At 41.9% G+C, this 26,434-nt stretch overlaps 2 protein-coding genes across 5 annotated transcripts in view; one reads left to right on the top strand and one right to left on the bottom strand.

Moving 5' to 3' along the window:
* Positions 1 to 3,065: 3,065 nt before the first annotated feature.
* SOD3 (superoxide dismutase 3) lies at positions 3,066 to 8,244 on the top strand. The gene is made up of 2 exons (XM_082237488.1): positions 3,066 to 3,226; positions 6,668 to 8,244. Exon 2 carries the CDS (start codon positions 6,696 to 6,698, stop codon positions 7,434 to 7,436), a length of 741 nt encoding a protein of 246 aa, XP_082093614.1. The 5' UTR covers positions 3,066 to 3,226; positions 6,668 to 6,695; the 3' UTR covers positions 7,437 to 8,244.
* A 919-nt stretch (positions 8,245 to 9,163) lies between these two features.
* The window catches only part of CCDC149 (coiled-coil domain containing 149), a 65,051-nt gene continuing 47,780 nt past the window's right edge, over positions 9,164 to 26,434 (bottom strand). For 2 of the 4 annotated variants that reach the window (XM_082237402.1, XM_082237403.1), the window contains exons 11-13: positions 25,536 to 25,568; positions 21,113 to 21,217; positions 9,164 to 14,723 (exon numbers count right to left, since the gene is read on the bottom strand). In XM_082237402.1, coding sequence (XP_082093528.1) covers positions 14,143 to 14,723; positions 21,113 to 21,217; positions 25,536 to 25,568 — 719 coding nt within the window. In that variant the 3' untranslated portion in view covers positions 9,164 to 14,142. The remainder of the gene's footprint in view (positions 14,724 to 21,112; positions 21,218 to 25,535; positions 25,569 to 26,434) is intronic. The other 2 variants (XM_082237401.1, XM_082237400.1) reach the window with 2 other exon arrangements.

The following is a 26,434-nucleotide window of genomic DNA, read 5'->3' as shown; positions in this document are numbered from 1 at the left end:
GCTCTTCACAAAATCTGAAGTATACATAAATAATAATAATAATAATAATAATAATAATAATAATAATAATAATAAATGATGTGCCCCTCCCAAATTATTTAAGTTGCAAAAAATAGTGAATGCCTCAGAATTTTAGTAGCAAGAAATTGGAAAAACACAACAATACCCAACACGGAAGACTGGCAAATCCTAATAGAATATCTGCAGCTAGCGAAAGCGACAGGAAGAGGCCAACCAAAACAAAAAGTCTATAAGGATTGGAGAATCTTTAAAAAATATTTAGAAAACTATGGAATACAAGGAAACATCTTGGCAGAATTAGGCTGATCCCTGTATTGTATAAATATAAGTTTGTAGGGAGGTAAAAAGAAATTATATAAGGAATATGTAACTGTGCAGTAGAACAGTGAGATTAATTGGAAGTCATTTTTAAATTTCTTTTCTATAAATTTTATAATTGTGTTCAATACCAGGAATATATATGATGATAATTATATTAATTTTCTTATATCTTATAGTGTGGTGGTTTGTTTGATTTTTCTGTTATTTGTTTGTTTGTTTGATTGTATGTTTGTTTACTTGTATGTACGTCTGTTTTTCATAAATGTATTTATTTTAAATTAATAAAGATATATTAAAAACAACAACAGTGAATGCCAGTGGTGTTGAAGAATGGAGCACATAGTGCATATTCCCTCTATCGTTTGCGATTTATAACTGCAGGGGGCTGGACTAGATAGTCCTCAAGATCCCTTCCAATTCTACGATTCCATGATTCTAATATTCACCATTTAGAATAATGGCATGAAGAAACTTTCAAGCACCCACCAAACAGAACTTGCGTTTGATTGTTTATGCTGCCTCATACATGATTTAAGTCATTTACCTAATGCATATCCCACACCAACTCTACTGCGGTGCACTAATGCTGGTATACTGCCGCTCCAACACACACTGCAAAATGAATAGCAGTTGCGGCTATTCACACATACAAGAGCCCTAAGAATATTGGAATCCTATGCACACTATGGAAGTCAATCCAATTAATTTCACTGAGAACTACTTCTGAATAGATAGGAGCAGAGTTGGACCAAAAGAGTGGCTTTTCAGTTTTCAGCATTAGAAGAGAGAGAAAGGAAAACTGACTTTCTAAGAGAAAGGCAGTGCAGTATGAGGAAAAAACCTCTTTTTGATAATCAGTATTACAACAAAACTAAAGTTTTCCTAATACAATTTTGGGGCTGTGACAGTTTCTTCCCTGTTGCGTGTCGGGGTCCCCAAGCCACCCCTCAAAATAAATTCACAATTCACACATAATTTTGTTTAAGGTTTTTGGCATAATTTTGGCCACAACTTTATTAAAATACATAATCTGTGAGTGGTTGCTTAGGCATTGGTTAAGATTATCTGTCTCCCCGCCTGGGGACGAATGGCTCTCTTATGTATAAATGAATGGTTATTTTAGTATGTATTCCTTACTTCTGAGCACCTGCTTTTCTTTTCTTTTTTAATATATAAATTTTATTAGTATTTTTCCACCGAACAACATGAAAGATATCAAAAAATAACAATACACAAAACACAAAAACTAACATTAAACAAAAAACAAAACAAAAAACCCCAATTCCGCATCTTACAAATTAATAATATAAACACTAAAAAGAAAAACAAACATTGACTTCCACCAATCCCACAGCACCTCCTTTATCTCTCATTGTGTCTTCCTGTTTTCCATCTCCATCCTAACATCTAAATATAAATCCCTCTTTCTTATCCTTTCACTTCACAAGGTTATTCCAGACGCAGCCAGATTTCTGTCCTCGAACCTTGACTTTTAAGGTATTCATTTAGGCACTCCCATTCTTTTTTTTACGTCACTTTTTGGTTTTTGTTTTATTACGTCTGTCAATTTGGCTAATTCTAAGTATTCTGAAAATTTACATAACCACTCTCCCCTAGTGGGTAACTGATTCCCTTTCCAATACTTTTGGAAATAGCACCTGCTTTCCTACACCTATTTCGTCTTCTCTCCCTTCATTCTTCTCCCTTCTGTTCTCTCCCTCTTCTTCTCTTGAACCTTCTGGAGGATTCCTAATCCTTCTTTCCTAGCTCAGACACTCCAGAGTTCCCTGATTCCTTGGTCTGCTACTTTCTGGCCCTGACTCCTTCCCTGGATGCAACTCTCTAGCATCCAGGCAGCTTTGTCAATGGCAGGAACAGAGTCTGACCTCACTCAATAGCAAGCAGTTACCCTAAAAAGGAGGGACGTGGGTGGCGCTGTGGTTAAACCTAATGGTCAGGGGTTCCTTTACCTTTACCCTAAAAAGGGGAGAGAGCAGTTCAGCCAATGGCTGCAGATCTATGGCTGACAACTGTCCGTGAATGGCAGGCAGCCGAGCCAATCGTTGCTAGGTGTTTCATGGCCCAAGAATTTTGCACACCATGAAGTGTCAGTGTACAGAATCTGTTACCCTTTTTTGTGTGCTGGGACATCAAATCTCCACAAATTTCCTGCAATCTTGCTTGTCAGCTCTGAGCAGTCTTGGCATTAAGACAACTCTCCCAAGAACCACCAATGGAGAGGCGAAGTTTTAGTTTCCAGACCAAACCCCCCCCCCCAGTGTTGAAAATTGTCTCTTCAAACGATAACACAAGACTCCTCTCCAACAAGAGAAGTTATCACATAAAGCTTTCAAAACCTAGTTACTTTGGTTGATTTTTTTTAATAATTACAGCAATTTGGATAGGTAAATCAAGTTACATTGCTAAGACGCATCTTAAAAGCGGATTCCAAGGAGGCTTAATGACAGGAAAAATATTGCCGCCTAGTTGACAGATTCTGTATGAACTCATCAGCAAATTGACTAAACAAAGCCTTCTTTAAATATTTTCCCTCTGTCACTTCATGTTGAAGCTTATTTCCTCTAGTGCATGAAGCAATGAAATATTAATTCTGAAGCATTTCTTTTTCTTTGAATAATCTGCAGGCTTTGCCTCTAGATGGATTTTAGATGACATTTCCCCCTCCTCTCCTCATTTTTTCTCCTAACCACTCCCCTGAGCTACTATTACCTAACTTTTACACAAACAAGCAGAGCTCAGAAACCCTAACTCAACAGCTGCCTGGCTTGCTTGCTTGCTTGTCACCCTTTGCACAAAGAGACTGCACCCAACTGGAAAGTGTTTCGGGAAAACATATCTTTGCAGAAGGAACCCTGCGCTGAAGGTAGGACGATTGCAATTACTTTTAGAACCAGCTGAGGATGAAAACAGACATGCATTCTTAGGCTGTGTACATACTCCCATCCACCACTGGTTTGGGAAGGAGTTTGCATTCGATTCAGACTCTATTCTATCGTTTCTTATGAAACATTGAGTTTTTATGAGTTTCCCCACCAAAACCAGCTTCTTTCTGAATCGAGAAAAAGAGAGTTCCAGCTGTATTTTAAGCCGATAACATGAACATAGCGTTAGTGTAACGAACATATATTCTCTGCCTATAAAGGCAAGTAGCTTTGAAGGCAGCAAACACATGATCAGACTACTTCATTTGCACTTAGTCTGCTTGTCTGTCTTCACTGTGTATTAAATCCCACTGGGAAAGTCTTGACTTCTTTTTTTCAACTTTTGGGAAAACCAATGCCGTTTTGGGGAATGCTGAGGAAAAGGGGTGATCCAGTGCTGTGATATTTTCCCAGCCATATTCAAGAGGGGTTGTGTGTTTGGGGTTTTTAAAAATAATCTAAAAAAAAAAGACTGGGACATTGCTAGTTCCATGTCAGAGAATCATAGAATTGTAGCATTGCAATGGGTCCTGAGGGTAATCTAGTCCAACCTCCCCTGCAATGCAGGAATCAATCAGGTGGTGATAAATTTTACTTTTTTTAAAAAAAATAATATATTACTTTTCCAACAATTTAAACATTACAAAAAAGAATAAACAATACAAAAACAATACAAAACACTAACACATTAAACTAACAAAACAAAACAAAAACAATTTAAAACACATCAAACAGTTTCAATATCTTATCTTTCATTCACTTATTTCAGTGACCTCCTCACACCTCCCTTTTTGTATTCCACTTCTGTTAATTGTTTCAGCAATTCCTGTTTTCTATCCTATAATTATCTTAATACATTTTAACCTTATTTTTCCCTTTAATTTTCTATTAATCTATTTATACTTAATTCCTTATAACGTTTCTACTAAAGCCATATAACTTCATCCCAACATTTTTTTAACATTCATTAATTTTACAGTATTTCTGTAAATAATCTTTAAATTTTTTCCAATCTTCTTCCACCAACTCTTCTCCCTGGTCTCGGATTCTGCCAGTCATTTCCGCCAATTCCATACAGTCCATCAACTTCATCTGGTGATAAATTTTACAACCAAATATATCCTGTAACTATAGAGAGGTTGTGAAGGATCCAATCAGGCAAGATGAGGGAAGAATGGAGATTGGGTCTAATGAATACTTTTGTTATTACCTCAGAAACGACATGGGCATAACACAGCCACCTAATATGTTTTCTGCTGTGGGGCTGAGGGATCTGAATTTGAGAAACAATTGGGGTTTTTTAAATACCTCACCCCTGTTTAAAAACCAGAACACCCTGTTCCTGTAACATAAACATGACATTCTTCAGATCGCCCAAAGACAGCTCTAAAATGCTGAGCTGTGAACCAATAAGTCTTCCAAGTTCAAATCTCACCTCAGTCATTTTTATTGTCTAGGTCATGGGTAGGCAAACTAAGGCCCGGGGGCCGGATCCGGCCCAATCGCCTTCTAAATCCGGCCCACGAACAGTCCGGGAATCAGCATGCTTTTACATGAGTAGAATGTGTCCTTTTATTTAAAATGCATCTCTTGGATATTTGTGGGGCTTGCTTGGTGTTCTTACATCAGTAGAATGTGTCCTTTTATTTAAAATACATCTCTGGGTTATTTGTGGGGCATAGGAATTTGTTCATCCCCCCCCCAATATAGTTCCCCCCCACAAGGTCTGAGGCACAGTGGACCGGCCCCCTTCTGCAAAAGTTTGCTGACCCCTGGTCTAGGTGTCCCTGAACAAGGCGCAGTCTCCTTTACCCCAGTGGAGGAGCGGTAACATCACCTGCGTAATTGCCTTCTAAGGATTGAGATCGCATATGTGAAATAGTTTCATAGAACCATAGAATGGTGGAGTTGGAAGGGACTCTAAGGATCATCTAGTCCCAACCCTTTGGACTGCAGGAATCTCAACTAGATCCTACGTGACAGATGGCTAACCAATCTCTGCTTAAAAACCTTCAGACTCCCACTCTTGTGGGAGTCTGTTCCACTGCCAAACAGCTCTTACTGTCAAAAAGTTCCTTCTAATGTTTAGTTGGGATCTCCTTTCTTGTAGTTTGATTCCATTGTCGAAACAAAACAAAAAAAATTCCTTCCAGTAGCGCCAACTAAGTTTGTTATTGGTATGAGCTTTCATGTGCATGCACACTTCTTCAGATTCTTGGTTTGAGTCCTATCCTCCAGAGGATAGGACTCAAAGGTCAGAATCTTTTTCAGCCATGGGCTGGGCCACAGTCCCTCAGACCTTGTGGTGGGCCGGACTTTTTTTTGGGGGGGGGGGAATGAACAAATTCCTATGCCCCACATAGGAGATGCATTTGAAATAAAAGCACACATTCTACTCATGTAAAAACACTCTGATTCCCGGACCGTCCGCAGGCCGGATTGAAAAGGCAATTGGGCATTACTTTGTCCATATGTGGTGGTCCTGTACCAAGGTGAAAGCCTTCTGGGATATCATCTATAATGAATTTAAAAAGGTATTTAAGTATAATTTCAGTAAAAAAACCAGAGGCATTTCTATTGGGATTAATTGGCGAGGAATTTTTTTTTTAAAAGATGTAAATTTGTTTATGTATGCCACAACGGCTGCAAGAAGTCTTCTGGCCCAAAGATGGAAGCAGCAATAACTTCCCACCCTGGAAGATTGGCAGATAAAGATGGTGGAACTGGCAAAGTTGACGGGAAAGATACGAAATCGGCGCAATGAATTGTTTCAAAAGGACTGGAGCAAATTTATAATGTATTTGAAAGAAAATTGTAAACATCTGAAAACGTTTGCAGCTTTAACATGAAATGTTTGGTAATGTGAAATTAAGGAGCTAATTTACATATAAGAGGGTGAATGTTAAAAGTTAATATAAGGTAAAGAAGTGGTTATAGAGATGCGAAGGATTTGATAAAGATATGTGGAAGTTAGAAGGAGGGAGGGAAGGAGGTTGATGCTCTTTCTGAGCAATACTGTAAGTTATGGATTTATGCAATGAAAGTGAAATGTAATATGGAAAACTCAATAAAAATTATGTTAAAAAAAAAGAGAGAAGGCAATTGGGCAGCCTACCCCTGCTCCAGAGCAAGGGAAAACAATCTTGCTCCTTCTTCCATGCGACAGCCCTTTAGATATCTGAATATGGTTATCATGTCTCCTCTTTATCACATTAAACATGGCGAGTTCCTCCACCATTTCTCATAAGGCTTGGTTTCCAGACCCTTGATCATTGGTTGCCCTCTTCAGCACAATGTTATAAAACGCTATTATTATTTTTCCTTTGGCATCGGTGCTCTTACCAAAGCCGTTGACGCCACTTTTCTCTGCATTATTTTCATAGCCCTTTGCAGGTTCCACGTAACCCCGCCATGTTCTCGCTGCTGTTTCTTGCTACCGTCGTGGCCCTTTGTGTAACTGACGCCCAGCCTAATGAAGAAAATGCACTCCAAGACATGCAGAAAAAAGTCAACGACCTGTGGCTGAGTTTGCTCTATCCGCAGCTGTACGAGGATATCGTGGCCTCCAACCGGACTGCTTATGCCTCCTGCTTGGTGAAACCCAGCCCCAAAGTAGGTGCGGACAAGCCACAGGTGACAGGACACGTTCTGTTCAGGCAGGCCTACCCAAATGGGAAACTGGAAGCTATTTTCAACTTGGACGGCTTTCCGGCAGGCGCCAACTTATCCGGGAGAGCGATTCATATCCATCAATACGGGGACCTCAGCGATGGCTGCGACTCCACAGGCGGACACTACAATCCCTTCAAGGAAAACCACCCTCGTCACCCTGGGGACTTTGGGAACTTCTACTCTAAGGAAGGCAAGATTAAAAAATATAAGGCTAATCTCGTGGCCACTCTGTTTGGCCCGTACAGCGTCATAGGGAGATCGGTTGTGATCCACGAGCAAGAAGACGACCTGGGGAAAGGGAACAACAAGGCCAGTTTGGAGAACGGCAACGCGGGCAAGCGGCTGGCTTGCTGTGTCGTTGGAACAGGCACCAAAAACCTGTGGGAAAAGCAGTTCCCCGAGGTTAAGGAGAAGAGGAAGAAAATGCTCACGACTAAAGAGGCAAGCAGCAGCTCGCATGGCGTTGCTGCTAAACCGTAGGAAAGCCTTCTGGTTCTTTTGAGAAAGTGTAAGATACGCCTTTTGCTCTGCCGTAGCGCTCCGTTCCGTAAGCAGATTAATAATAAAAAGTAGCGGCGTATGATTTAAAGGTTCAGGCTTGCTCCCCCCCCCCCGCCAGCTCTAAAGTTTATCCTTGATATAGTAAGGAGGACTGTACTGAAATCTTGAGCAACCCTGCTTATTGTGTGCCATATCTCTTAGGGGGGAAATATCAAGAACAAGAAAGCTGGAGGAACAAACGGTAAAAATAAATGTCTCCAACTAAGATGGTGTGCTCTGTTTTCCTATATACCTGAAACGCATAAAGAAAATACTTCCCTTTCAACTGTTTGAGGATGGGCTGGCAGAGAGTGATAACAGCTCCCCCCCCCCCCCAGAGCTCAGGTAGGAGTTTGTGTGTTATTTCTATTTTAAAACTTCAGATCCATTATTTTATTCTGCTTATATTTGCAGGTTTTACTTCCTAACTCTTTTTAAGCTTCTTAGCTGGTTTGAGTTATCCACAGTCCTGTAGCTGTGTCACACTGTTTATATTTGAAGCAAGTGTTTCCAAAAACATTCCTGACTTTTTCTTCGTCACTGAATAAATATTTGGGAAAGTGTGATTTGAATCACTTCTGGTTAAATTGTGTAATGCTGTTTGTGCAATGTTGATAAATGAAGGGGGATCTCTTTCTTCATGCTTTCAAGAGTGACAAAGATGCCATGAACTATGCCACAGAAGCACAGCAATGTAGTTTTGTGCAGCTGTTGAGAGTACTGAACTAATAAAATAGAGCAAAATACATTTTTTCATTCCAGAAGTTGTTTTGTTTTTGCAGTTCTGAAAAAAGGTTTCTGACAAGCGTTCAGAGGGCAAAATCTAGGTGTGGTTTTTTTTAAAAAAAATCAACGAGTTTTTCCAGTGACAAATTCAAGGACAAGCAAATTGGGAAAAATATGAACTTTAGAATGTACTGCTGTAAGTGTTTATCTCTTAAAACATTTAACCAGTGATCTGACAAATACACACATAACCTGACACCGCTTCTTAAACTTTGTTCTAAGCGACTATGGCTTACATTTCTTTCTATATATTTTTTAACAGAACCACCACATTATTCTAAATATGTGAGGATGCTTGGATAGGTTCTGAATTAAAACCCCACTATTGCCTGGATCTTTTGTGGCCAGAATCCTACAGTCAAACTATATACCAAGTGAGAGCTGAGGGCAACTAAAAATTGGGTTGATGCTTCAGCATGTAGAATAAATGTCAAAGAGAACACGTATACCCAGCTCATAATACTCTCCCCTTGTTATTTGTACTGAAGTTGCACAAAGCACTTCAAAGTACACCAGCAGCTGCCATGCACCAGAGTTTAAGACCAAGTGAGTCACAGTCATGTTATAAAAATGAAGTAAAAACAACACAAAATATAGATAAATATATTAGGAAATGTCTTTATTACAATTGACAAAATATATATATTACTTGATGACAGGGTTGCAATGAAAGCAAGGCCTGCAAATAAATAGAATGCACATTTTTAAAGGAAATTATTAACCAGCAGCAGAATTTTATAAAGCAATTAATTTATTTAAGGTTTTTAAAAAACATGATTTCCACCCGATTTATTAAAATACATTCTTGAGAGCTCTTGACTTAAAAAAACCTTCTGGTGAATTATATAAAATGCCCTGTGCATAAAATTAGCCTCTACTACCAAAAGATTGTTGTTTCCATGACCATTGCAAATTTGCACGGTTGAATGATTTATCAAACACATTTTTAACGTAAAAGAGTCTTAAAATGTAACATTTGGGGTTTCCCCCGACATTACAGTGTGCATTGCCTTTTGCAGAAGGATGCGAGGGAATCCTTAAAAGAAAAGCTTTAAAGAAACACCTGAACTTATGAAAGGAGTCTTAATTTCTGAGAGCCTCCAGAACTGATAAATATGAAAAACGAGTCCTGGTGAGAGAAAGAAACAAAAAGCCAAGAAGAACTTTACATAGCAGAATTGTAAGACTAGACTTATTTCATTTTACAGCTGAAGCCTGATAATCGCAGCCCTATGCTGGGTTCTGTCTCTTTCTTGGTCGAACTGGACCGAACCTTTGAAACTGGATTTTATTTTTTTCTATCATGAATGGCAATATTCACCCCACAGCCACCCCCCCCCCCCGCTGAGTGAACACGCAGTGTCCTCATAGTATCCATGTCCCAGTGTGAAAAGCTTACCCCCCTCCCCCCGTGAAAGAGAATGGCAGCTACTCGTTTTATGGGAGAAATAATGGGGGGAATTCAGCAACACTAGGAAGGTTAAGGTGGGGCAGGCTAAAGTTTTCCCCTTGAGCTGGACACACTATCTTCATTGCATCCACACTCCCACCGCACACTGGAGGACAAAGTCCTGCGACAGAGAGCCTGCTGTAATTCCCAGTGAAAGCTATAAATTGTGCAGGGAGGTTTAACAAGTACAAGGAGCACTCCCTTGTAGCCATTTAACTTCCACTGGGAGAAGGGCTTCACTGCACAAATGGCGGAATAAGGCTTAGGTTGCAAAGGGATGTTGGGGAAGTTGGCATGTAAAAATAATACGTAGATCCACTGTGGTGCACTTCCATGTTCAAAGGTGTTTATCATGCGAGTTGGAAAGGGCTCCTGGCATCATTTAGTCCAACCCCCTGCAATTATATACAAGTGATAAGGGGAATGGGCACTCTTGTACCCAGACGGCCAGGCTTCATTACCACTGGCACGGACTGTTTTCTGCAACTGAAAAATATATAGATGCAAGTGCAAATTTATGGGGCCACGTACTGGTTTCAACCAGCAGCTAAATGAATATAGCTGCAATGCTATAGCCTGTGCAAGTGGCAATCAAAAACAAACAGGAAAGCTCTCTAGGGTTTTTGATAGCAAAGAATTAAGTCCCAACAAGGAAGCACGACTGATACTCATAAGAACCTCTGCAATAAATAGCATCAACTGTGCTGCTCTCAGATAAACAAGCCAATGTTTTTGAAACTGAAGGCTGCTGCTATAAGCACAGTAAGAGCACAGGGGGACTTAAAAAGGTAAAGGACCCCTGACAGTTAAGTCTAGTCACAGACGACTCTGGGGTTGCGGCGCTCATCTCGCTTTACAGGCCGAGGGAGCCGGCGTTTGTCCGCAGACAGTTTTTCCGGGTCATGTGGCCAGCATGACTAAGCCGCTTCTGGTGCAACTGAACACCGAAACCATACTTACTTGTGAGTGAACATGCGTAGGACTGTAAGTTAGGTCTAAACTAGATGTCGTTGGATGTACCACCACTTTATCAGTCTGCCATCTCTTCTCTGTAAGCGTAAGACATGGAATGTAGCCCACTTGACCTTTAAATGGTTAAGGAAGCCAGCAAATCAAAAATTGGAATCGAAGGAGCAGAAGAACGGAGAGAAAGTAAACCAGGAAGAGTGTTATTGACAAGAATTCAGCTATAACATGGGGCCATCACATTACCTGATAACCCCCTCCCCAAATCTGTATCATCAGAAGTCTAGATATAAGATTACACATAGTTACAGTGAGTGGCGACACTGGAAGTAAAGAAAAGAGGGAACGGGCTACTTCATGGATTTGGATAGTGACTGGGTTTCGGAAGTTCAATTATCACTTAACCTGCTATATCCCCTGTCGCTCTTTGCAACTGTGTAAGTAGTCACTGAATCAGCCCCTGCTCTTTGGATTACTGAAGTTTTTAGATCACGGGGTTGAGGAATGTTTATTTTTAGAGAGCAGTGTATCTGTTACTAATACCGTAATAGCTACATGCATTGTTTAAAAACTTGGCTTGCTTCTTCAGGCTTGTACTTGCTTTTACACATATATGACCTTAATTCAATCTCTCCCTATGATAGCATCATTCCAGCTCACCGGAAGCTACTGAGCTCAAATGCAAACATTTCCACTAGCGCAGCTGGGCTCCAAACTAGACGCTACATAAAAAATGCAAATGGCAGCCCTCACTCCATAATTTAAAGCAATGCAAAACATTGGCCATTCATGGTGTGAACTTGTTTACGTTAAGCTGCCCTCCCTACTTGTCTAATTTTTTCTGAGCTAGGACTTCATCAGCATTAGCCGTAGCCCTTATCAAGGCTGTGACAAAACCAGAAAGAAATATATATCTTGAAATGAACATTGGGATGTGGAATGTCTTATTTATGATGAGCAAAATTCCAGAATTTCATATTCATAAGTTTGGTGCATATTCATTACTCTTCCCACTGTATCAGTTTTGTCATTCCTATAACAACAAATCGAGACAATAAGGCTATCTGTTATTTTACCAATAAAAGCACAAACGCTGTGCCGAGTCGATAACATTGTCAGCTACTCTATCAATAAAAGCAACAGTACCACAAATCCAAGAGATAACGTAATCCTGCCCCTTCTCCTCCGCTGCACTATGAGGAATGAAATTATGCAAACTAATAAATGGTTTCAACTTTTTTCATATTAATGCAAGAGACAAAAGCATTTAATTTAGAATAAACCAGTGTTGCTCAAAAAGAATGGGATGCAAATAGCAGAGTGGTGCAATGCCCAAGATTAAGGGAGTGTTTAAGGAACACTGCAGAGTCTCTCCCCCCCCCCGCCCCTTTCCTCTTGGAAGAGAGAAACTGAACGGGTTGAAAAAGTAAAGAAAGATTGAAACAAAACTCTCCGGCTTTGAAAACGCTATCATTTGTTCTGTGTCCATGTGGAACCGTTCCACAATCTTTGGCCTAAAAGGAGTCTCCACGTACTGTAGAAAGACGCCTAATGACTTCCTTGTTCCTTGCTGTACTGGAAGAAGAGCAAGTTGTACAGAGAGCGAGAGAGCGATCAAATGGGGTTTTTCTAGCAGCCAAACATTTGTTAGAACCAGTACTTGTTCCAGCTGGCTGGAGGATCCTGAAGCTCTTTTCAGGGTTCCTCCTGGTTCCAAGCCTGGGGTACAATCTGCTTGTCCACTTGGAGTCCCTTCGTCAAAGCAACACTTGCTATCTAGCTCAGCCGACTTTCAAGATTTGGGTCTGCCGCTGCTTCCGGCACGAACCGGCTAACAAGCAGCCTGTAACAATGTGCAGCTGGCAGGTATTTATTTTGTAAAACTAAGGCTCAAAACAGGAAGGATTTCCCTCCTTTCTTATGAACGCCATTGTTAAATTTGGATTAATCCCCTCTCCCATTGGTTTTAAGTTCTGGGAGTGAGAAATGAACATTTACAGGCAATTAGGTTCCCAAGCCAGCAGGAAAATTGCCTCTACGGCTGGAGGCCCAGACAAGCTCTACAGCTGCTGAGATTGTTTCTTATTGGGGGTGGAAGGGGGGAAACCAAACCAAAAAACACAAAAATCAGGCCTCCCTTTAGCTCCACAGCTGCAAAATATCCACAATAAATATTACACAGCCATTGTCCTACCAGGAACTGCAAGGGAACACTTCAGAATCAGTGGAAGTAGGCTATGGAAAGCTTTGCTCAGCAGGCCCAGGAAGCCCTAAAGACTCTCTCCCACTGGAAGCTAATTGATTGCCACCACGGGAAGAATTGAAGAGAGAAAATGGCTACGAAAAAAGAGTAATTTCAACTATTATCCACAAGGCTAATGGATCAGAAGGGAAAGAAAAATATACACTTCCCTTCTGCACAGGTGTACCTTTTGAGCTTAAACGCTGCTCAAATGAAAGCAGAGAAGGCATCCGACTTCCAACTCTCCCATAGTTTAAGCTCAAAAAGATGTCATTCTGACATGGACGAAGTTCAACTTCCATTTCTAGGCCAGACGAACTCCATTTGATACAACCCAAAGTATGAGCCATAAGAGAGATGGGGGAAGTCAAGAACTGAAGTTGCAGAAAAAGTAGAGAGAAGTGGAGAAAGGGGGGAAGGAAGAGAGCGAGAGCTCACAGTTTGCAAGGAAGATGGGACAGAATAAGGGGAAAGAGAGAGGGGTGGTAGCACATACATGGCCAGCATGGCCAGCCTTGTCAATACGCTGTTGTGCCTTAGTACTTACTGGAAAAAGCTCATTCAAAATAGAAACAGCAAAATAGGCTGTGTGTTTGTGTGTCTGCAAGTAATTAATCCGATGACCAGACACTGTGTATGTAAAGTCACCAGATATATCAAGGCAATTTGCTGTTTAGTATTAAACTGTGTGTGCCAGGAAGAATCACCCCCCCACCCTGAGAAACCAAAAGCTTGTTCATTGAAGCCTTTATGTTTTACCACTTCTGATTCTGTCAGCTTCACCAAAGGCAACTCCCCCCCCCCCTTTGACGTTCCAGGCTCTTAAGATACATTCAAACAGGCACTGCACCAAAAATTATACATACTAAAGAGACAGAGATGTAACTGACGTGATAAAGCATAATGATGGGGTGCTAAGTCCCATTATTCTCAATTATGTCACTCTATCTAATAACGTTAATCGCAGCAAATAGCAGAGGGCAAAATTCTGAAAGCCATCATTTTAGTCTTGCTCCTTTTTTTCACATTTCTCTAGGGTATGTTTGTTTGCACATACCAAGTGTTGGGTGTGTGTGTGTGTGTGTGTGTGTGTGTGTGTGTTAGGGGATCTTTCTCGACAGACAAACAAGGAAGCAGCTGGGAGAAGCTTGAAGAGACTGGGGACACATCCTTTCTGAAAACAATCCCATGGTCAAAAAGAGTCACGGTGAGCCCAGATCAGGAGCACTGTCTGTAACTGTCACAGCTGCAGGTACATTATCTGGAATGTCACTGAAATCTGGAGTTGGGGGAGTCTGCTTTTCATCATCCTCGGCGTTCCCTGTGTCACCGCTTTCATCCTTTTTGTCACAAAGATTCTCAGTGTCGCTTTCCGAGGTTCCTGTCTCTTCTTCCACGGCCTGCTTCTCGTTTGTGTGTTTGTTCTCCTGGAGGTTGCAGGGCTCTGTGGAGTCAAAGGGAGGAGGGCTGGGCAAGGGGGATTCGCCTTCGGATGAGCTGCTGAGCTCTGGCTGACCTGCTGCCTGGCTCTCTGTCAAACATTCTGCTCTGCTCCCTTCCAGCTCTGCAGCTGCCTGCTCCTCTGTCAGCTTAATGATTTCATTCCCAAACCCATTTGCACCGTCTTCCTCAGAAGGAAACTGGGGTAATGATGGATGAAAATGATTGGTTTTGTTACCGTTGTTTTGGTTTGTGCAGGAATCATCAGAAACTGCAGCCGTTTTTTCTGGGAGTGTCAATTCTGTTTTAACGGCGCACGTTTCCTCTTGTTCTCTGGTTTCTTCTAGAAGAGAAAAATGGGGAAACATCACATTTATGTAGATATAAAGCACAGTTCCAGGTTTGGAGGGGACCAAGAAGCAGGCACCTCCATAACACAAGACAGTGAATTGTCTTGAAGCCTGTCCTCAGGCATTACGCCCTTTTCAAGAATGCCCTCTTTAGATATTTTGAACTAAGCAGGAAAGGTCTCATCCACAATGAGATGTAGGGGCAACAGTATAAATCTCAACACAGAGGATTTGAAGATCTCTCCCTTCAGACAATACTCAGAAGAACGAGGAGGGTTACACACTATTCAATCTTTTCTTATTGCTGCCTTTGAACGTCCAAAAAAGTCTCTAAGAATGACCCAGTCCTTAGTTTGCTATTTCACTCAATGGGTCGGTTCAGATGTAACAAGAACAAGTGTTGTGTTCATGCATTTCCTGCTCCTGGATCAGCATCTGGTTTCATATCCTGGTAAGTGGTCTTGAGATTAAACCACAGTTTCCCGGTTCAAATATAATGGTTTAACAAACTGTGGTTTAACAAACTCCAGGGAGTTTTAAATTGTGACACGCAAGAGAAAGGAGGAAGAAGTGGGTGGGCATATAATTCTCAGTCTAAAACTATGGTTTGTTAGAGCAATTATCAGTACATCTGACCTAGCCCAGCGGCTCACAATGGCATTTCCCATTCAATTCACTTTCCCACTTACACATTACTCTCAGAAGCATCTTCTATGTGGCTCCTTCAAAGTTACTCCACAGAAAACACGTGCCAATGATTTCGTTCCTCATCCCACTACATTGTGAACTCTGTCCTGCCGGGACACCAACCCCATGGAAGTGAAGAATATACCCAGCCTTGCCATTTCCAAGAAGCGTGGGAAGAAGTGATGAGAGAAGGAACTAGACTAGACCTTAAATTTTCAGGAGGGGGGAAGTTTAGTATAGTAACAAAGCTGAACTGACACTTACTTGAATTCATGTAACACACTCTTTAAAAAACAAACCCCAATTACATTGAGTCTGGAGACAGCCTGAAGTTACAGTCAAGATGTCTGAATCTCTTGAGTATTAATTAGTATGACCACCGTTTAAGTGCTGTATTTTTAATATTTGGGGGCAGATAAAACAGGGGAGTGTGGAGGAAAAATTGAAAAGGAAAAACAATGTAGAGGGACAGAAAAAGTATGAGAATTTAAGGGAAGAAAGTTTTATTTCCCATTGGAAATGCTAACTGCAGAACAGAACTTAATAAATAATAAACAAAGGATAGCAAAGAGCATCGCAGTGTAATGAGGTGGTTGGGAAGGCTCTATTTCTGCCACTACCTTCTGTATGTTGCTCTTCAAAACAACTTGAGAATTCAGAAAGAGCATAGGACAGAGGTTTTCAACCTTTTTGAGTCCACAGCTCCCTGAACCAACTACATTCTTTCTGCGGCACCCCTGTGGGGCTCGGGAACTCATTTATGTCACCCCTGGCCTGCAGAGGTGGCAGCCTCTCACCCTTTTTCAAACACCCTCCCTGGTCTCTGAGATGCGCCCCCTGCCCTCAAAGAGAGGTGCCTGCCAGAGGCACCATTTGCCTGCGGAGCTTATAGCCAGGGCTGCTGCAATAAACAGCTGTACAAACCTTGGGGAGGCAGAGAACTGAAAGATGAGGGAGGGAAAGAAAGAGGGACAGAGGCCAGTGTTGCCCACAGCACCTCTGGCCATCATTCAAGGCACCCCAGGGTGCCACGGCACACTGGTTGGAAACCACTGGCATAGGATACCAACTCACACACTGTAGCACCTCAGAAAACAAGTGCAGCATCTGCATTTTGAGCCCCCTCTTACAGCATTAACTCTCTCTGTGTGTAAAGCTAACAAACTCCAACTCTGAAGAGTTCCAATTTCCCATATGCAGAGCTGTTTTGAAGGGGGGCGTTTTGACATCGGATCCGACTCAATTCTGAAGCAGAGAAGGTCTTATGAGAATTGTGCTGAACCCTAAACCCTCAGATTTCGTGTTCCCCTTAACAAGTTCTGATGCCTGAAAGCTGCTGCGATTCTCAGCAAGCTGAATTCAACATTCAACACCTCTTGTGCACTCTAGAAGAATCACAGCGCACATGACACCGATTTGGGCATTCAGTTCCCCAATGTGATTAAGAGTCACGTGAGGAAGAGCAAAGGAAGGCTGGCTGGCTGGCCCCATCCCCTCCGCCGTGTCCCCAATATTTGGCCCTCCTCCTGCTCGCATGCTAAAGGACCGAATACTTGCAGCAGGGAGCCCGCTGTACTCATCAGGGCCGACCCACCAATGAGGCAAGGTGAGGTGACCCTCCAAGGGATGGCTCGCCCGCTGCTGCTGTGAGTGCACTCCTGCCTTGTTCCTAATAAAAAAAACTTTATCCCCCACTTGTTCCTGATGTAGGCCTTTGCCTTTCTTCCCTGGCCAGTAGGGCCCTGCCATTTTCTGCTATGCCTCAGGGGCCAAAAGGCCTTGGGCCAGCCCTGGTACTCCAGAGGCTTTGCTGTGAATGAGAACCATTATTTTACAGGATTCTAAATCTGGCACAGAAGTTTCCAAGAACTACCACAGGCTTCTTCTTTCAAGCGCATGGAGAGCAGTGGACCTGCAGATCTGAAAGAGGGAGTAAGGCCAGCGAGTGCATCTCTGCTCTTTCTCATGCACTTTTAACAGAGCGAGAGGACCTGAGCATACACAACACATAGATCTCCTATTTGGGTATGTTCACGTGTGATTTATCAACAGAGAATAAATTATGATTGCAAAGGTTGATTTGGTTCCATGAACTTGGCTGAGGGCAGCATGGGTAACAGGAACAAGCTGCCTGCGTGATCTCTTTATCCACAAGTTTCACTACATAGTTGGCTACAAAAGAACAGCCAAGCCAAACCACTTTTAAGATGAAAATCCAGCTCATTCACGGAATTAAAAAATAAAAAAGCGTAACTTTGATCAGATCGGAACAGCCACTGAAATGCATAGGAAGTATGTGTTTGTGGACCCTCACTTCCCATTTCTCTGTATCTTCTATTTATTTTAAAACATTTACAATCTACTTATAGTTATTATACGTATAGTCTTATTATAGTTATAGTTAAAGCTATGGTTTTCCCAGTAGTGATGTATGGAAGTGAGAGCTGGGCCACAAAGAAGGCTGATTGCCGAAGAATTGATGCTTTTGAATTATGGTGCTGGAGGAGACTCTTGGGAGTCCCATGGACTGCAAGAAGATCAAACCGATCCATTCTGAAGGAAATCAGCCCTGAGTGCTCACTGGAAGGACAGATCCTGAAGCTGAGGCTCCAAGACTTTGGCCACCTCGTGAGAAGAGAAGACTCCCTGGAAAAGACCCTGATGTTGGGAAAGATGGAGGGCACAAGGAGAAGGGGACGACAGAGGACGAGATGGTTGGACAGTGTTCTCGAAGCTACCAGCATGAGTTTGACCAAACTGCGGGAGGCAGTGGAGGACAGGAGTGCCTGGCGAGCTCTGGTCCATGGGGACACGAAGAGTCGGACACGACTAAACGACAACATAATATACTTAATATTTTAAAACTCTCTAAGCAGTGTAACAGTATAATATTCTGTAAGAAGTATCCTTGAAGATTCATCTTAAAACGAATAAAACAGTGATATAAAGTCATACAAAACAGGAATTAGAATTTATTCATATACAGTGGTACCTCGGGTTAAGTACTTAATTCATTTCGGAGGTCCGTTCTTAACCTGAAACTGTTCTTAACCTGAAGCACCACTTTAGCTAATGGGGCCTCCTGCTGCCACCGCACCAACGGAGCACGATTTCTGTTCTTATCCTGAAGCAAAGTTCTTAACCTGAAGCACTATTTCTGGGTTAGCAGAGTCTGTAACCTGAAGCGTATGTAACCCGAGGTACCACTGTAAAGGTGTTCTATCCCAAACCTTTCCTGCCACACCATTTCAAATTCCAATACTGTGATCAGAATTGACTGTGCAAAACTGAATAGCAGTATGCAAAGTAACCACATGCTCATATTATTAAATGCTGAATTTCTAATTTTCTTAGTGCAAAATGTGTGCTTAATATACAAACAGCCTTGATTATAGCTGATCCAAATGCATTAAGATACATGGGGGACCTCCAGATCAGACTCCGAGAGGGCAGTAAGGTGTGGAGAAAAGTTTGCTTACTTGTTAGTTTGATGGAATGATTGTCCCTGGAGCCTGTTAGATAATTGGGGTTAGTCTGCTTGCAATATTTTATGATGGAATGGTTAATAGGCTACTTCAAATTACGCTTATTTTCAACTAGAGGAGAAAAGAAAATCAGTTTGCCAGGTTCATGGAACTAAATCAACCTTGGAGTCAGATTTTATCTGACATTGCAATAGATTAATAATAAAAAAAATCAAAGAAAAGCCATGTTCTAATTACTGTGAGGAAGTAGTACGAACTGTATGCTGTGCATCAGACCTGCGTGAATAAGAATTAGAAATGAAGGCCAACATTGTATGAACTTTAAATAGTGTTGGCCACATATAAATAAAATATTTGTATTTTTCTGTTCAGACTTGCCCATTCCCTTAATACATGAAGACAATAGCTGAGCTGTGGGAGACAATCAGCTAACACTGCCTGACAAGGAACTCTCTGCTCCCCAACCCAGTCAAATTGGAACTATCACCCCCATGCCAGTGTTTTCCTGTTTGTGCCCGTTTTTGGTACACCCATAATGTGTCTCAACTTCCTCAATTGCTAATTTTAAATTCAAGGAAATTGCAAGTATGGTTGGACGAAAATCTGCTTTATTTACATACTTGGGAGTAGCTAGAATACCTCACCCCTCCAACAATCTGATAAATTCTTCTTTAATCTGATCTAAACCAGTCCTTTTGACCAAACAAGGATTTCTAGTGCAAGACATCCTATACATGTCTTGTCAGAAGTAAGTAAGTGGGACTCAATCCCAGGTAAACATGTATAGGATTTCAGCCTCTGTTAACACATCTCTTTTACACTTTGCACAGAATGAGGTGATACGATTCTGGATTGCACTACCTCAGACCAGAGATGGGGAGTCAATTATTATTTTTTAACAGTTATCAACATTAGAAGATTTCTTCTGGGAGAAGCTACCACATCATGGGGAGGGCCATGCCAAACCTTTCTCCCTGATGTGGTGCTTTAATTTGGGCAGGGACTTTTCCGAACCGCCATGCCATTTCCAGACCACCATGCCATTGTGCAGAATGCGGTCTCCTTAAATCACAGTGGCAGCAGGAGAATTGCTACAGCACGGCTACGACAAGAGCAACATGAAAAGCCCGAACCTACATGGGAGGAGTCTGTTCTGCAGTTCCTGCTCTTGCAAGTGATCACCCAAATTCTGGATTGGATCATGCAAAAATTAGGCACTCTGTGTTAGTTTCTGTTCTTATCACCGTGCAGCTGCTTGGAGTCACAAGGCTCTGTTTACATTCCAGAGACCTTCCAGGCTGTTGGAAGTCTCACGGGAGAGGAGACGGGATGTAACGTTAGTGGTTTCCTGTTCCTTTGTTCAGTTGCTCTCTGCTTTCATAGAGAGAGGATGTCTTTTCTGTCTGCGTAGCTTAGAAATAAAACTCTTTGCAATGTAGCCCAAACCTCTCCTCTCTTTCCTGTGCTGGAAACTCTGCTGAAGAATGTGCCTGAGGCCTTATCAAAGGCTCAGGTTGTTAAACACGTTGGGAGGCGATTCCGAAGGACTCGGGGGAAGAAAATGAGCTTTGTCAGCTTGGCCGAGCGGAGATCCCGACACTCTGTTGCTCTCCCATCTTCCCAAGACAGTGACTCGCTGCTGCTTACAGAGAGGGGCAAAGTTTGGGAAGCTCACTGTGGTGCATGGTGACAGGAGCTACAATGCTGCACCATATCTCACCCTCTTGGTAGGTGGCAGTGACCCACGGTGTTGGAAGCCAGGACATAGCTGTCAACTTACAGATTTGAAAATAAGGGACCAGCAGCCTCGAAAATAAGGGATCAGCAGCCAAAAGAAGGGATTTTCTGGGCACAGCTATGTTCAACTTCTGAGCCCTTCTGAGCCAAAGGCAGAAAGCCCAGCCAGCAGCCAAATGAAGCCTCATCAATAAGGGACAGCAGCGGGACAAGGGACTGTCCCGCCAAATAAGGGACACTTGACAGCTATGAGCCAGGAGAGTGACAGACACACACACACACCGCTGCCTCACCAGCCACCACTGAGTATTGTTTCCTGTCCCGTGGCCATGGGCTTGTTTCCCACGTTATTCTGGTGGTGCAAAAATGAGACAATGCAGGTATCTTTAAACAGCTTCATCCTTATTTCCCCCTACACCTTCAAGAGATGAATCGCCCTACGCCAGCCTTTTGTTATGACTCCAGATGCTTACCTTCTGTCTTCTGCTGTGGTTTATCTGCGAAAGATAGCAATGGTGATCGAGACCTCTGGATAATGGGCATAGCAGGGTCACTGAATGTAATGGTATCCTTGCCACCTGCAAGTAAAAGGGTATGGAAACATGAACTCTCCAACACAACTGAGAAGTTTACTAATGCAACGTTTTAAACAGTGAGGCTACATTTAAATAAACACATGGTATACGCCCAACAGGCATATTTCAGTAGCTCTGCTCTATAGAAAAGGAAAAGCTATGCTATGAGCCAAAATATGTACTACTGTTCAACTGCATTAAACCCAATAAGACCACTTTGAATGAGCACATCTGGTTAAAAGATGCGGTTTCCTCATTTGACAATAATTTAAAGAAATAAATCACAAGCTAGATGCGTTCAACTGCAACCCAACCCTATCAGAAATTATGGAAGTATCTTCTGTGTAAAGAGTAATACTGATACAGATAATATATCTGTTTAGATCTTAGGTTCACAGAATTCCTCTCCAGGCATTCAACCTACATGATAAGCAAACATGGGGGTGGGGAATGGGAACAAACACTCAAGGTCTGCTTCTCAGTTGCTGCTCTGATTCTCCAGGTTTCTAAAGCACGCAGGGAACCTCCATTAGAAACAGGAAATTCCTCCCACTGAGTTCCTCCTTGAGTTGGAGGTTGATCAGAATGGTGTTAACATGCTCATTCAATGCCTCCCTCCCACATGTTTACTTAGCATGCCAGAAGAGGAACAGAGAAATGGCTTTCATGAAAAACGAATGTTTTTTGAAGTCATATCTATGGACAGGAATTCATGCACATATGTACAAATGCGCACAAACATATATCTAGGATCTTTTTCTTACAACCATCCTGGAACTGCTGAATTTCCAATATACAGGGCCCATTTTAAACAGGAAACTGGTGCAAAAACATTATTCCTGTGACAATTAAAGATACTGCTTTGGGGCTGCTCCTATTTTGACCTACCTATGATTTACACATCTTGAGGCACTTGTGTATAGTTCATATAGGGTGGGGGTAGGGAACTGGACAAAAAATGTAGCCTTAGGGAAAGGAAAAAGCGGTAATAGGCAACATTTAGACGGGAGGAGTGATCTGGGTATACCTCCAATGGGTATATTTCAATGGGTATTCAGCCAGGGAGCTACTTTGAAAAAGCAAACCAACGAGCACAAGGTGATTTATCAGAAGAGGCCTGAAAAACCAGACTTGCATTTACAGAAGATTAGAATAAGATACCAATCTGTGTAAGAATATATTGCAAGAGCGTTTTGGGAAATTTCTACCACAGCACCTACTAATACAAGCATCTTAGGCGAAATATGCTAGATATTATCAGGATTTATAAAAATCATTTTAATGGACGATGGATATCTGACAACTGCAATATAGATTAGCAAATTCAAGCTGGGGGTGGAGTGTGGATGGGGAACAGCATATGCTATGGATTTCAAGTACAAATATCATATCACCTTTGAACTCGCTGGGTGGGCTTAGGTAATAATGGATTTTGAAGAGATTACTGAGATAATGGTGCTGTAAGTATTGTTATTTTACTGCTACCACCTATTTATTTAGACCCACTGTCCAATTAATGAGAATTTCTTATTACAGCATTACTTGGACCTTTTTAACTCCTCATTTTTGTAGGATGTTTGACTTTTGCAGGCCATGATTTCTAAAACCAAAATTTGTTTTCTTCTGCTTTTATCTTGGAGCATTCTGAATGAGTCCTTCATTAAGTCTGTATTGGACTTTGCCCTCTTAAAAATCAGCTCATTTCATTCCCAAGCCTTCATTCCCAAGCCTTCTAATAGAGAAACAAGCAAATGCCTACGCAGCTGGGGCAGATGGGTCAACAGTATTTTTGTAGCGTGCCAAAACCCTCCAAAATTGACATTCAGTTTTACCTTTTAAAATGTTACTGTTCCTATGTGTCGCAAATTTTGTGGTCCCTTAAAGCATGCACCATTTATACCATGGGTAGGCAAACTAAGGCCCGGGGGCCGGATCCGGCCCAATTGCCTTCTAAATCCAGCCTGTGGACGGCCCGGGAATCAGCGTGTTTTTAGATGAGTAGAATGTGTGCTTTTATTTAAAATGCATCTCTGGGTTATTTGTGGGGCATAGGAATGTGTTCATTCCCCCCCCCTTCAAAATATAGTCCAGCCCCCCCACAAGGTCTGAGGGACAGTGGACCGGCCCCCTGCTGGAAAGGTTTGCTGACCCCTGATTTAAACCATTAAAAAAACCCTGCTTCCATATGCCTCTAACCATGATACTGTACTAGGAGGCCAAAAGTGTGTTTTTTATATATATATTCCTCTGCGGAAGCTACTTCTTCTTTTTTTAGGAACAAAGTGCACCATCTCTGTTTCATGTGTTTGCATGCAACACGTAGCTAGTCCCTCAGAATAGCTGTACTGCTGTTTCTATATTAAAACAGTGACCCCGAAAGTATTCTAGGTAGAGCTATTGCCTGACAATGCATTATGCCCTCTCTCCATCAATGTTTATTGACTCCAGTAGAGGCTGCTATACCAGGGTTCTTCCCTGCGCAAGTGTCACCCCTTCCTGAAAGTGGGGCAATGTTGGCATGGTGTAGAGTCCTACAGGCTTCTCGTTTATCACCTCAAAATGAGAGTAGAAGGCTGAGTAGCTTTACTTTTCTGTTACCTTGTTCATTATGTGTGTCTATTCTGTGTGGTTTAGCGCATGGAAACATAGTTTGGTAACTTCATCAGAAATCTAAAGGGAAATTCCCTCTACATGTGGAGGGGGGGGGAAACGCTGAAGGGCAGGTGTTAATCCTGGTCTCCAAAGACTAACGAGGTTTTTCAGCTTTACTACGTAACACATTATACGGGACGTGGGTGGCACTATGGTAAGGTTACCAGATGTCCCCGTTTCCCGGGGACAGTCCCCAGATTTACCAATCAGTCCCCATACAAAATCCATTGAAGTTGAAAAGTGTACCCGGATTCATTGAAAAAAATCTGGTAACCTTACACTATGGTCTAAACCACTAAACCTAGGGCTTGCCGATTGGAAGGTTGGTGGTTTGAATCCCTACGCTGGAGTGAGCTCCCATTGCTCGGTCCCTGATGCTGCCAACCTAGCAGTTCGAAAGCACGTCAAAGTGCAAGTAGATAAATAGGTACCGCTCCGGCAGGAAGGTAAATGGCGTTTCCGTGTGCTGCTCTGGTTCGCCAGAAGCGGCTTAGTCTTGCTGAACACATGACCCGGAAGCTGTTTGCAGACAAACACCGGCCAGTAAAGCGAGATGAGCGCCGCAACCCCAGAGCCATCCACGACTGGACTGGTCAGGGGTACCTTTGCCTTACATAACACATTTCCTTTACAAGACTGAATGGAGGAACATACAAGAATCTGGTCCTGATTAAAATTAAAGATCTAACAAATGAAAGAGGAAAGCAGGAACCAACTCACGAATCTTCAAAAAGAAAAGTTAAATTGGCTTGATTCAAACGCTTGAATAAAAGGAGACTTTTTGTTTTTATCTACATACTTGCTTAGCATGTGTCGCACTCCAAATATCTGAATCAGTATTTTGAATGGCTAAAATAAGAAACATTTTAACTCAAGTATTAATTAAATTAGGTTCCTCTTATCTCATCTTTGCTATGATCTGTTGTACATTAAGTTCTTGTCACAGGGATACTGTCAAAAACGGCATCCCCAAAAGGGTGACTTTGCCACCTTCCCTATACAAGTTCTGCAATGCTCCTACTAAAAAAATGTGTACATTAAAAGTGTGTACTATATTGATACACCTTTGGTCTATCTATTCTGGTTATTTAATTGGGGGTGTGAGGGATAAATCTTGGAACTTTCTACATGCAAAGCTTGTTCTCTACCATCCCTGCTGTCCTTCAATGCGTGAGGATGTAGAAACCCTGAATGAGTTTGGCATGTCCACCTTCTCCATTTACCATCAGTGTCTTTATGTTCCATGATGTTTGGATCTGGAATGCGTAAACCAGATGGCAACACTCACAGAATTAAAATGTAAGTAGCAACACTGGGTGTTATCCATACTCATAATTGCTGAGTTAAAGGGAGGGAAATTGTCTCGACTTACTGCTTGTCATTTTTTATTTTTTTTTAAAAAGCTACAAAATCACATCGTTTTGCACAACCCGTGATTATATTCAGAACTAGCTCGTATCCTTCCTTATTACCATTTCTCCCAATTAAAAATAATTTTACAGTGTTCTGTATTTCTCTTGTGGCCATCTAACTTACTCGGTTGAACATCTTAATCTGACAGATATAGAAAAACATTCAGATAACATTTCCATTTATTTACATGCAGTGACAATATTTAATGCACCGCTAAGATTTGTTACTAAAAATACATATGTCAAACAGAACCTACTCCCAAATCCCACTGAGACATTGTAGCTCAGGCCTTCAGGCAGCAAGGAAAAAAGGAAGGAAAGAAAAGTTATTATATAAATATTAATTTGATGCCTAAACAGAAATAATAGAACAAAGGTATTCTAAAATCACCGTCTTTTTTTTTTTTTTGCTAGTGTTCTGTTTTAAAGGTCAAAACACTCTATTTAGTGGATTATGAGCTACTTGAAACAGAAGACCAAACCCTAGAGTGTGAGCAGCAATTGACTACAAGCCAAGATGAGGTGGGTCTACATACCATGCTCTGCAGTCACCATGTTTAAGCATTGTACCTCTACCAAGCAAACCATGGTTAAGGCATTTTCGCTTGCAAGATACACGTACACTAGGAACAGGGCATGTGTGAGCAAGCTCAACTTTGGTTTCAATCCATGTTTGGGATCTTAATCAAGATTCAAGGAACAATGGTTGTCAGGCCATGGAAAAGGTCAAGCTTCAGGAAGACAGGTTCTGGGGTGAGCTAGCTAGCAGACCAAGTAGGCCAGGAAGCAGCTGTGCAGATCAAAATACACACGGGTTCAAACATGTATCAAAACAGGCAGCGGTCTGGGCAGAATCAGAGGGGTCAGAGGAAGGTATATAATCAAAACCAACCAAGTAAGTTACTGTGTGGGAGGGGTGGCAAAAGTGGTGGTGTGCTCTCACAAAGTTCGTACAGGACATTTTTTTCCTGGCCAGAGATTTCAACTACAAATCCCAGAATCCTCAGGAGGAAACTGATGCCATGTGTGCCATTCTCAACAAGGTTAAGACTCCAAAGGAAATGAAAACACAGTGTCAGTTTTCAGCTGAAGATTCTGGGATGTAGTCTTGGTCCACAGCAAGAAGGGATGATCTGCTGGGGTCTCCGAGAAGTTC

Source organism: Podarcis vaucheri, assembly GCF_965113315.1.
Source record: "Podarcis vaucheri genome assembly, chromosome: 9".
Taxonomy (NCBI): domain Eukaryota; kingdom Metazoa; phylum Chordata; class Lepidosauria; order Squamata; family Lacertidae; genus Podarcis; species Podarcis vaucheri.
Note: the sequence above shows the minus strand (reverse complement) of the source record. Positions and strands in the feature narration are given on the sequence as shown.